This window comes from Anabas testudineus, chromosome 16 (assembly GCF_900324465.2).
Source record: "Anabas testudineus chromosome 16, fAnaTes1.2, whole genome shotgun sequence".
NCBI lineage: Eukaryota > Metazoa > Chordata > Actinopteri > Anabantiformes > Anabantidae > Anabas > Anabas testudineus.
In genome coordinates this window covers 4118346-4131202 of record NC_046625.1, presented here as the reverse complement: position 1 = coordinate 4131202, position 12857 = coordinate 4118346, and the positions used below count along the sequence as shown (strand labels likewise).

General features: G+C 39.9%; 1 protein-coding gene across 2 annotated transcripts; it reads left to right on the top strand.

The window, feature by feature from the left end:
• Positions 1–678: 678 nt before the first annotated feature.
• Positions 679–10581, top strand: LOC113171044 (retinoic acid receptor beta-like). Of its 2 annotated transcripts, none has more exons than XM_026373417.1 (8): positions 679–869; positions 3552–3712; positions 4248–4389; positions 6182–6345; positions 7862–8038; positions 8572–8776; positions 8863–9021; positions 9536–10581. In XM_026373417.1, the coding sequence occupies exons 1-8, from the start codon at positions 707–709 to the stop codon at positions 9730–9732; spliced, it is 1368 nt and encodes a 455-aa protein (XP_026229202.1). In that variant the 5' UTR covers positions 679–706; the 3' UTR covers positions 9733–10581. The 2 variants fall into 2 exon arrangements, with proteins under 2 accessions (XP_026229202.1, XP_026229201.1); XM_026373416.1 differs by having other exon boundaries at positions 6179–6345.
• Positions 10582–12857: the final 2276 nt, after the last annotated feature.

Below are 12857 nucleotides of genomic sequence, written 5' to 3'. Positions count from 1 at the left end.
GATCAACATCACCTTCCTGCTTCAACACCCCAAACTTCAGTACCTACAAACACAACTGTTGTGTCTTCTGTCTTTGGATAAGGAGTTCTTTCCATTAATAAACAGCTTCATTTTTGCAACAGTAATCTTCCTAAAACCTGTGATTGAGCTACTTTTACCCACCATACTGATCATACTACTGCAGTACCGGACTTCAGTACTTGTTTCCTCCGCTGCTGGTGATGTCAGACAGCGGCTGGGTCATGTGAAGGTCAGCAGCAGGTTCATGGAGAGTTCACTCGCATACATTAGGTAACAACATCGGTCGCTGTGACATAACTAGAAAGAAGAAGGTTGAGTTGAAACATTCACCAATAAAGAAGAGATAGGAAGGAAATAATAAGAAGGAGAAGGAGAAGGAGAAGGAGATGTCCTGGGACGAACTTTGTTATGCAAATCATCCTCTGGATGTGGATGTTTGACCGGTGTCTCCCCTCTGGAGCTGGACACTCTCTCTGCGAGCTGCGCGTCAACATGCAAACTGTTTCTGACCGTGTTTGTAAAATGTGGGTTTGTGTCTGAGCACACACGCCCCTTTGGATTGAATCCGCTGATATCTGAGTGTTTCAACGCAGTCTGCGTCCAGTGTGGTGTCATTCAAACCGAGGAACCGCCCCTCTCTGAAGGATTTACAGCCGCTCCAGACGCGCTCCGCTGAAGCCAAATCATGTTTGACTATATGGAATTTCAAGCGTTTGGTCCCGGAGAGATTTTGGACTTGTACACCACATCCAGCTCGTCCTGCATGCTGCAGGAGCAGGACCAGGATTTGGCAGCCTTCTTTCCAGAGCTGATCGAGTCGGACTGGCAGGAGCACCGGTGCTCGCAGGGTAGGTGCAAAAGGGATGTTTTGGATAAAAGACATAAAGGTTTTGCTCCACAAAGCGCAAAATATCCTTTTAACATCTAAAAATAATTGAGTTATGTTAAATCAAGAAATGTTATTCACGGTATGTGACCCCAGAATCAAATGGTTTCAGCTTTGGAACTAAAAAAAAAGATCATCATCCTGCAGTTTAAAGGTTATAACATGTAGGGTGCATCTGTCATATATGCACAAATATGCTGTATTTATAGGCTAGAAACAGGTTTATTAATACATTTATATTGATCTATGTGCTTCCTTGGAGACAACAGATCACTGTGTTTGAGAGCAGAGCAGCTCAAGTGTGGTGTCTGAGTTTGGGACGGGGCAGGGCCGGTCAGTTTGAGGTCACCGCAGGTTCACTGGACGGTCAGTGGCTCAGGAGATCAGGAGAGAACTCCTTTTTTACTCAAGTGAAAGTACAAATACGAAAGTCTCATTCAGCATTCAAAACTAAATGTAAATGATGATAAATGATAAACAGGACTTGATTATAGACAATAGATTGTTTGAGTGATTGAAAGGAACCAAACCGTCTGAAGATAAAAAAAAATAAATAAATAAAAAATAAAGAAGCTTTTATTTGCTATGTGCCACATTGAAATGTGTCCTCCTGCTTTCCCCCTCGACAGCCACATACATCGTGGAGTGTCTTGCTCAAGGACACACCTGGTGAGCACCAGACCACCTGTAAAACAACCACCGTGCAAAGTCCTGATGAACATTTTCACTATTTTATGTTTTTAACTAAAAATACTGTAACATGCTCATCATACTCTCCCACAACTAAAACTTTTTTAATTTATCCTATTAATTTGTTCACGGTTTGGTCTGTAAGGTATAAAATAAAGTAAAATCACTTTATCAACGATAATATGGTACCATCAGGTCTTAAAGATATTATGGAGCTGGACGTTAAGCAGCTTTAGAAAAAGGTTTCTCTTAGATCAGAGTTAAAGTACAGATCCTGGTCCAAAATACACCTTGAATCCTCTTGAGTGACTGTGTGGTTGGACAGTATATTTCTGAGGTACAACAAATCTGTCCTGTCTAAATTTAGACGTTGAAATCACAGAACATGACAGAACAGGCCCTTATGTCTTTTCAGCAGGCTTTTAGTTTGAGTAATTGATTTGTTCTATATGCCGAATTAGCTGCTAGATATTCCTTTTTGCAATGTACACATGGCTTTAGGGACAACTATCACTTATCTTGACCTGATACTGAGGAATCCTAAAAACACGAAGATGCTTAGGCAGGTTTTGCAGCTGTTATTGTCTGATTTCTAAGCACACTGTATTTGTGGACCTTCTTTCACAATGAACCAGATGTAATAATATCCTACTCAGTCCCTTAATAAAGGGAGTTTACTTTATATATAACAAAAAGTAAAATGAATCATGAGAAAGAAGGAGTGTTTGTTTTTGTTGCAGTATTTGAGTTACAAACTAACAGTGTCATCATTGCATAAAATGACATTTTGCAGAATCTGGTATCTATGAATAAGTCAGTATCTAGCTTTTGCAATTCAAATACATCCTGCAGTTCCTCCCTTTTGTAAAATCATGTCATTGACGTTCTCTCAAAAATATTTAGCACGCTTCAAATTCTTTGTTGATCTGAATGTTTGAGTCACACAATGCATTGTGACATACATCAAATAACACCACCTAAATTTGGGATGGGGGCAGCCTCTTTATTCACCTCCCTGGATTAAATAACTTACACCGCCCCTCCCCACCTCCCTCTCGCTGCCCCTCATCACTCAGTTGGCCTCGTGGCATGCTCCTGCATTGTTTTGTGTTGGGAGAGCACTCGAGCTGACGGGGGAGTCCTCGCTTGACCCAGGTTCAATCGGAGGGCAGGGGTTCAAGGGGATAGAGAGAATTTTCTTGTTTTGTCCCTGTTTTAAAAGAGGGGCAGCTGACCGTTGTTGTACACTGTGCTGGGGATAATGGAGGTGTCAGCTGGGCCACAGTAGGTGAATTAATTTACTGAGAGTTTACAGGATATTTACAAAAATAATACAATAAAACAACAATGCACCTCGTCTGTGATGCACAAAGGAAGCCAGGGATTAACACTGAGCTTTATTTAGGTCATTTTGCCTTTTTTACATTATGAAGCTCCACAGTTTTATGTCGTCTATATTTAGGGTTTCTACCACAGACTCAGAGCCTGATACAAACTGATAAGGTTTATATAGTTTTACATGGGAGTCCTGAGCAGTGAGCAGGAAACTAGAAGCAATGATTTTAAATCACAACCTTATTTTTCTCTGGAAACTCAAAGCTATTTTATGAAACTGAGCAGGGAAAGACAAAATGGATGTCTAGACTGCTCCACTGCTGCTGCAGAAATGGTGTTTACACCTGGGAGATTTGGCACCATTTAAAATATGCCGAATTAGCCACTAGCTGTTTCTTTACACAAAGTATTCATAGATTTATCATCAGCTGTAACAGTTTAGCTTGATGCTGTGGAAAACTTAAAAACATCATCATTTTCAAGCAAGTTCTGAAGTTATTTTTCTATGATTTCATCTGCTGGTAGTGCATAAAACCCTGGTTTTAAATTAAAATTTAATCACATAGTCATTCTCTCTTTCGTGCTCGTTCATCTGTGTCACTTTTGTGTGTGTTTGCAGCAGTGGGCAGGCAGAGCTCCACTTCCAGCTCCAGCTCAGACGACCTGTTCACCAGCCCCCCCTCTCCACCTGCACCTCCTCGCACTTACAAGCCCTGTTTTGTGTGTCAAGACAAGTCCTCAGGCTACCACTATGGAGTCAGCGCCTGTGAGGGCTGCAAGGTAACTAATGGATGGAGGGAGAAGTAACAGCACCTCGACATCACAAGATGAATGAAATAAATAAGATAGTAAAGATATTAATGCATATAGTGTCTGTTCCAATACACATAATAATGACATCATCATCAAAACCTTTTATGAAATTAAGCAGAAACAGACCAATTAGCATTTTCCACCTAGTTCCATGGTTATTACACAGAAATCACTGTGTCTAACAAATAGCAGAGTGATTCTACAGTATTTAAAGAAGAATTTCTCCTTTGTTTGATTAAAACAAAAATAAGCAGGACGTAGGAGGAATTTTTAACATTACAGTATATTCTGGTAATTACTTATTTTGATATCTAAGATGTTAATGTTACCTAGATATAGACTTTGTTAACAGCAAGCTATTACGTACTTATTCTTTTGGTAATCATATTTCACCTTGTTGAACCATGAAACTATTCAAATTTATCCTTGAATTTCCATAAATAAAAAATAAAATAAAATAATTTATATTTTTTCTTTCCTGGCTGCTCTTTCATCATTTCAGGGCTTCTTCCGCCGCAGCGTGCAGAAAAACATGGTGTACACCTGCCACCGTGACAGAAACTGTATCATCAACAAGATCACCAGGAACCGCTGTCAGTACTGTCGGCTGCAGAGGTGCTTCGCCGTGGGGATGTCCAAGGAGTGTAAGTGTGTGAACGACTATGATTCAGCTGCAGTGATCACGAGACGGGACATCTGTGTTGAAATGCACATGAATGCATGAAGGGAAGTGATTAAATTCATAGGAAGTTAGGGACGGGGTAGGTGGTCTGAGAGAATGAAATATCAAGATGACTGAAAAGTCAGTGTCATAATAGTGAATTATTGACTTTTAATGACCATTGTCAGCTTTTTGTTTGTAGTTTCAGTTTGATTTAGTCACACACACAAAATATCAATAAACAAAGTCACACGTCTGCCCACGTGTCCGTCAGACATTCATCTGAGTGTGATTTGAATATTACTGTGTATTTATAATTATATCTGCACAGTACAAAGCCTTCTAGAAGGTGTACAGACAGTATTCAGAGCTGTGATGCCGTTTAAAATTGTTAATATTGTCCTAAAAAGACACCATTGATGGACATGAATCAAAATAAACACAGTTCTTTTTTTCAATGATGGAAGAACAATATGTTTTCTTCCTAAAGAACTGAAACTGAATTAAATGTACCAACACTACAATGTAAAAATACTGCACAAAGTCCTAGTTAAAAAATAGAATTACTATAATTCTGATTATTTCATAGATTTATTTATTAGATATTATATTATTGTACATAAATACAGGATTATAGAAAATATACAGTATATATTTTTTGCTGTTGTTGAGCACAAACCTACACTAGTACAGTTTATACACTTAAAGTAATGGACCGGTGTTATTTTGTATATTATGCATGTGCAGACATGTTTCCTAATCTCTCTATATAGATTAAATTTCATAAAACATATTTAAAACAGTTTACATTTACACCTGTGTCTGTTGATTATTTACTGAGGTTGAGACCCTGTGTCTAGAAAAACATGCTGCTGTTTATTTTTGTTATCAAACTGAAACTATCTGCAGAGTAAAGGAGACAAAATACGTGAGAAAATATTTTTGGGTGATTGGAGCACACTAATCTGTTTAAATATTTATTATGCAACACTTCATTAAGAAGTCCTTGGAAGTGACCCAGATAATCGTGTGTGTTACGTGTAGACAGATCTAAAGGCCGTGATAGGGCGGCAGTGCAGGTTCCACCCCGCCACATGTTCCCACTGTTGCTCATTACATAAATACATCACATGTAGCAGACAGACGGATGCGATGTAACTGCTCAGTGGCTGCTTCCGTCGGTGTGCAATGTGATATCACTTGTGTTTTCACAGTAATGACTGAATGTAGGGCATCCAGAGAGAGGAGGAGGAGGGGGAGGAGGCTGGAGTAAAGAAGGTGGAGACTGAGGTGTTGCATAATCCTGAACTCCCCTGACATGTGCGTAGCCGCCTGAACTAAGTCAGTGGGACGCAGTGAAGCCTGTTGACACGGTTACCAAAGTGGTTATGAAAGGCTAACCCGGTTAGGCTGCGTTAGCCGGCTTCACGTGCTCGCTGGACACCAACAGATGATCCACACAGCCAACGGTCCACGGTGGAAACTGTTTTCTACCACTGAAGCTGCTGACAGCGAATCGAATCTACTGTGTTTCTATATTCTATTGACTTTCATTGTATTGGATTAGTGAAACTAAAACACCCCTGACTTTAAATATGTGCAACAAAAAGAGCAGAGCTGATAAAGGTGGAGCTGATGTTAACTGCTACATGTACTAATCCAACATTATACCTCACAATTCATTAATATTTGTTACAAGATGAAACTGGAGCTGTCAAATACATGTAGTGTAGTGAAAGTACATCAATAACTGGGTGCTGTTATATCCCCAGCAGTGAGAAACGACAGAAACAGGAGGAAGGGTAAGAAGGAAGCGGTGAAGATGACCATCATGGAGACGTACGAGCTGACAGCAGAGCTGGGCCTCGTGGTGGAGAAGATCTGCAGGGCTCACAGGGAAACGTTCCCCTCTCTTTGTCAGCTGGGAAAATACACCACAGTGAGTCTGGACTAGAAGCCATTCTGTTAAAATAATAAATCTTTAAAGACAAAAAAGAATCTGCAGAGAGGCGAAATGTGTTGAACTGTTGATGGTTCAGATGTATTAAATGGATGATGATAAAAAGCATTTAAAACACAGCCACACATAAAATAATCATAGGTGGAAATAGTTAAAGTGTCTTGAAAAATGAAAAAGTATGTTTTCACAAACCGGCACCACTGAACACAATTTGGGATTAAGGAGGTTTTAAGGTTTCACAGGAAATGTAGGAATGTCTGCTGCGATCCAGAGTCAGGAGAGTCGGTGGCATTTGAAGCTCTGAGAACCCATCAACTTACTGAAAGGTCAGAGCCTGAAGCCGCGGAGTGTTAAAAAACCAAATGACACCAAAACAGTGGTTCAGACAATATTCTCAGTTAATGTCCGTCAGCCTCAACGAAACACGTAAACATGAAGAAACGTCTTTAAAACTTCCAGGTGTTCATACGTTTTCAACAGCGTCTTCAAGTAGCCTGTGTGGATTTGTAGGAAACATATCGAGTAGCTAAATGTTTAAATCATGTTTAAATCAGATTTACACAAAAAGATTTAATAGTACATAAGAAAGAATGTAAACAATCATTCAGCTGATGTCTATATGAACACGCTGGTGAACAGCTGTATCCATTAAAATCCAACATCTGAGCGAACACGAGCCACTGGAATCCATTAAAAGATCACGTTTGATCCCTATTAGCTCGGCTTTGTTCTTTATTTTATTCTTGAATGTAAAATACTCTAAACCCAAAACAAAGTCTCTGTATGCTGACGTTTGAATGCAGGCTGATAAAACAGACTGTTATATAAAATAGGAAACAGTGACGAAACCAACAAATCTCATTATCATCATGCATTAAATAAATAATTTCAGGCTGTATCAGGTCAAACAGCTGGTGTAGAAACCAGCTCCAATCTTTATGGTGAAGATATTAAATGTGTACAGACTGAACACAACTAGTGCATGAATTAGATTAAATTAAATTAATTTAATGAACTCACTATTTACGTAGTCATGAACAAGGAGCACACAAAATGCACACGTTGCTGATTATGCAAACTGTGACGCACACACTTTAAAACAGGAACAGTGCATGTAACAGAATACAGTAAACCTGATGACTTGACGTGAGGGCGTTCCCTGTTCAGAATGTGTTTAGGATCACATGTCTGTGGTTTGGCAGGTCAGCCGAGCGCTGACTGGAAGTGTGAGTGGAGGAGTCAGGAAATACAGAAGCAATGACCAACGGCCGCATCTGTTGCTGCTCGAAGATAATAAACTTTGTTTGTGCAGTTATTTCTCGTCGATCATTGGTTGAATGATGTGATGTTTTTGTCTTTAAATTAATGAAATGTAACAAAGAAACAAAGAAAATCTATTAATGCTGTCAAAGTTAGATTAGTGCAGAAACCTAAACATTTATTTCACAGAGAACAAATATCTAACACGCCTTCTGTTTGTTTCTTCTCCGTCCAGAACTCCAGCTCAGACCACAGGATCCAGCTGGACCTCGGGCTGTGGGACAAGTTCAGCGAGCTCGCCACCAAGTGCATCATCAAGGTGGTGGAGTTCGCCAAACGAGTGCCAGGCTTCACCAGCCTGACGATCGCCGACCAGATTACTCTGCTCAAAGCCGCCTGCCTGGACATCCTGGTAGATCCACCGTGAAACCGCTTCCTACATGTCACAGTGACTGAAATAAGTTAGCGAGCTGTTTTATTCACTGTAATACTTCATTTGACTTGAACCCACACAAGATTATGAGCTGACTCACACAGACACAGATTCTAGTGCGATTCAGAGCAGGTGTGAGTCAGTTCTGGACCGACTCATTCAACATTTAGTGTGTCAGCATGTTTTATGCTCCGTCATCCTCCCTCCAGCGTCTCTGTCACTCACTACCAAATGTATTGGTCATCATCGCCGTCAGAGGTTCATCATTTACTCAGGGAAAGGCCACATGTGATCAAATACTCTGTTGAAATTCAGTTTCATACATGTTTTCCCCCTCGTCAGTTCCTCTGGGACTTTAGTTTGCCAGGTTCTCATCGTTTGTCATTTCCCCTCTGGCACCGTGCAGCACCGTAAACCTGGAACTTGTCTTAATGTTATTCATCCAAATATTTCCTGCAGCTGTTTTTGTCCCTTAAGTGTCCTGTTCCTCACTCCGATGTTCCTCTTTCCAGATCCTGAGAATTTGCACTCGATACACTCCAGACCAGGACACCATGACCTTCTCTGATGGGCTGACCCTGACCCGCACTCAGATCCACAACGCCGGATTTGGACCGCTGACAGATCAGGTTTTCACTTTTGCTGGGCAGCTGCTGCCGCTGGAAATGGACGAGACAGAGAGCGGCCTCCTCAGTGCGATCTGCCTCGTCTCTGGAGGTGAACCTCTTTATAATCTTTCATCTTTTAACGTTGACATACTTAAACAACACGTTACTGACCCGTGTTTCTGTTTGTCCGATCAGACCGACAGGATCTAGAGGAGCCGTCCAAGGTGGAGGTGCTGCAGGAGCCCCTGCTGGAGGCGCTGAAGATCTACTCTCGCAAACGGCGACCCAGCATGCCCCTGATGTTCCCAAAGGCCCTCATGAAGATCACTGACCTGCGAAGCATCAGAGCTAAAGGTCAAAAGAGATAAAACGAGTTAAACAGTTTGCAGCTAGTTAGAGGAGCTGGTTTGAAGGTCGTGTCACATGACTGCTGGGCCTAGAGATAAATATATAACAGACAGATATTAGAGTATGGTCTTCTCACAAGAACGCAGTCAAATATATTTACAGAAATCCAACATCCTGAGTGACGTGAGGGTTAAACTGCTGCTGTAGGTACATTGACATGATAGAACATCACAAACAAAATGAATGGGTGTACATTTTCATCCTATATGCTTTTACCTGGGAACCTGGAGTCTACCGGTGGGAAATAGTTCTAATTAAATGCCGTCTGTCGACCTCAGTGCTAAATGTGTGGGGGATACATACAGACGTAGCTTCTCAGTAACATCATTAGCTTGTTAGACACCTGCTGACATTACACCTGTATTTAAAGATATACTTGACATTACTGTGCTTCAGTATCTATAGTAGTTTAAAACTGCTGCTGCACAACATGAGAGTAAAAACTCTACGACGTCCACAGGAGCTGAGCGAGTGGTGACGTTAAAGATGGAGATCCCGGGCTCCATGCCGCCTCTGATCGAGGAGATGCTGGAGGATCTGCAAAACCTGGAGAACCACCAGAAGAAACGCTCAGAGGAGAGAGCGAAGCAAAACAGCAGCCAGTTGACAGCCGCTGCCTCCTCCCCGTACACAGCAGCCTCCGGTTTCTTACTCTGAAGCTGCTCTGAGAACATTTCATCGACTTCCTACAGATGCAGTCCTGAGGATCACTCAGCACAGTCAGAGCTCGTTCTGCAGTAAAGACACTGAGTTTAAAGAAGAGATTCAGTTGTTGCACTAACAACATCCCTGGTTAATGACTTCTAACTTCTCTGAGCTGTAATCCTGTTTCAAAGGGCGAAAACGATGCAGTAGTGTTTTAATTTAACACCTGTTAAATTAACAGGCTCCTCATAACCAATCAGAACGACTCATACCTTTTTTTATCTGTTCGTTTCTCTGTATTTATATTTGCATGAGCTATCAGCTGGATTCATTTGTACCTCATTAATTAACAATGCCTTTAGCATCAGTGTAGCAAAAATAGTAAAGAATGGACATTTTGGAGCTTTTTATAAACTATATGAACTCACTGCTATTTTTCTGATCGTTAGCTGGTATTTTGTTGTTAATTACCACAATTTCAGATGGAAACAGACATCTGTTGAAATATATTCACTTGCCTACTTCTTAATTCTTAATTTTCTTAAAAACTTAACTAGCTGCTGCTTTTTCCAACTCCCTTATCACCTGTTTATGCTGCCTGTTATGGAAACCGTCTAAGTAATTAACAACTGAATATCATGTTAATTTTAGAAAATTATCTTAATAATGCTGTACCACTTATAAAAAAGGGAAATGTAAGTGCATAAACTAAAAAACTAATGTAGCTAAATGGAAATTAAAAGTATAAAAGAGTTTTGCAGTTATCAGCTTCATGTAGTAATCTGCTAGATTTTTTTTTATTTTTATTTTTGCAATATTTTTTGCAGAATATCAAACATAAGCTAATACACAATATTATCCTGCCACATGCTTTTAGTGGTGGGAAAAACGAGTCTTTGAACTGACTCAGATTCGTGAGTCTCGAACTCTAAAGTGAACGAATCATTTCGTTCATTTCGTTCATTTCGTTCATTTTCCAGCGGGTTGCGGTGTAACCCTCTAGTGGGTGATATAAAAATGGCCGCGGTTCTCAGACACTATATAGTGAAAACAACATGGTTTGTTCAGCTGACAAATTATAATACACAAAATGCCACAAGCAATTCAAACCATGTGAAAACCTAGGAAAGCAAATACACACCACAATAAAGGGACTTGTGTTCCTGCATCCTCCCTGATATTGTTGTTTAACAGCGCAAAAGTGACTTTGTAGCTGTCACGTGACAAATGAACGAGAGCAGTGAACGAAGAACGAGAGCGAGTTACTGCTGCTGCAGCCGGTGACAGCTGGTAGAAGACGAGTGAAAGTTAAACTTATTGATAATGAGTTTAGACTTTTAAAGCAACAAGTAACAAGTTCCCGAAAATATTTACATGGTGCATTTATTGTGTCCAAAACGCGACATTATTATTATCATTATTATTATTATTATCATTGTTATTATTATTATTATTATTATTATTATTATTATTGATGTTATTGTAGTTGTTATTAATAATGTTACACTTTATTATTTTATGGAGGAGAATAACACAATTAACATGTTTATCATTTTCGAAAGTATTTATGTACAAACATAATTCACATTATTTACACAAAATCACTACACACATCTACAAGAATCAAAGACCACTAATTAATTATGATTCCATGAATAAATAATGTCTGTCGTGCGTCAGTTGACAATAAATGACCGTCAGATATCAGACATCATTTATTTCCTTGTTTCTCAGTCCACAGCTCTGTAGCGGAGCTACAACTGTCACGTGACAAATGAACGAAAGAACGAATCCGTAACGATCTGTATGAACGACTCGTGAACGAACTGTAGTGCTGCTGACAGAGCCTGAGCGGCCTGTTGTCACGTGACAAAAGAACGAGGACCTGAGTAGGGACTCACAGTTGAGTGAGTCGTGAACGAATCATTTCTGTTTCCTGTCCTGCTGACTGTGCTTATGGAGCTGCTGCCATGTGGCGAGAGAAGGTACTGCAATGAACTGGAAATGAACGAATCACTCACTGAGAGAACTAATCACTCCCAAGTCATAGAAAAGATTCGTTCTTATTGAACGAATCGTTCACGACCGAAACAACTCTACATGCTTTACATTGTCTTATCACAAACACGTACAGATGCATGAAAATTGCCTCAATAAATACAGTGCACTCTGTAGTAATTATTGATAATAATACAAAAATTAGACCAGACAAAAGGAATAAAATATATCTGTTCTTGCAAAAGTAGAAAATGTGATTTTGAGTTTTTTGCACTTGCAACAGCAAAATGTTTGTGTCTAGAAAAATGTCCATTCCACGAAACGTAAGGATGTTGTTTAAAATAAACGTATGAAATATTCGCTGTAAGTGGCAAAACCAGCAGCCTGTGTACTGTGAGAACACCTGTGCCTACTTTAAATGTGCCAAATATGTTGATTTCTGTCTGGGAAAGGAACAGAACGTGTTAATGCGCTGGTTTTCTCATCTGTGTTTTCACACAAATAAGATCATTTTTCACGGTGCATTCATTTGTGATATTACTAAACTGTTGCTCTATTAAAATCTTGTGTACTGGAGTGAACTTCTATTTATTTATTTATTGTACTGATGCTGCAGGCCTTTGCTATTTCTGAGGCGAAGCTGTGGTTCGTGAAGCTGTGAGGTGGTTTGAGGTCAACATGTCTTCTCTGAAAAACAAGGGAGATGCTGCCTCTTGTGGAACTAATGGGGAATCACAGCACAGTTAATCTATTTTCAACATCTGCACAGTTTTATACAAATTAAACAGAATAATAAGCATCAAGTAGGTTTTTTTAAATATAAAAGATCAACTGTATGAATCTGTGGCTTCTCTCATTAGTCTTTACATATAATGTTGTCACACACTGAGTTGTTGTTAACAGCCTCTCTGACATTTAAAAAGTGTGATAGACTCACAGACACGAGCTGTTTAAACCTCTGAGTCACCATGACACCGGACGGTGGAGCTTCTCCTTTTGGACCTCACTCATTCACGATGGTACTGAAGTCACATTTTCAAGTACATGTGCTTTACTTCATTATTCCCTTTATTTCTACTCCACTTCAGAGACAGACGTTTTAATGTTATGTGACTCTTTGCACTTCTCAGAGAGTTTCA

Excerpts from the sequence above, each read along its gene's own strand:
- LOC113171044 (XM_026373416.1), top strand. The coding sequence starts at position 707 with ATGTTTGACTATATGGAATTTCAAGCGTTTGGTCCCGGAGAGATTTTG. Across the intron at positions 4,390-6,178 it reads CGTGGGGATGTCCAAGGAGT|CAGTGAGAAACGACAGAAAC; the intron begins GTAAGTGTGTGA and ends TTATATCCCCAG. Across the intron at positions 9,022-9,535 it reads GCGAAGCATCAGAGCTAAAG|GAGCTGAGCGAGTGGTGACG; the intron begins GTCAAAAGAGAT and ends CGACGTCCACAG.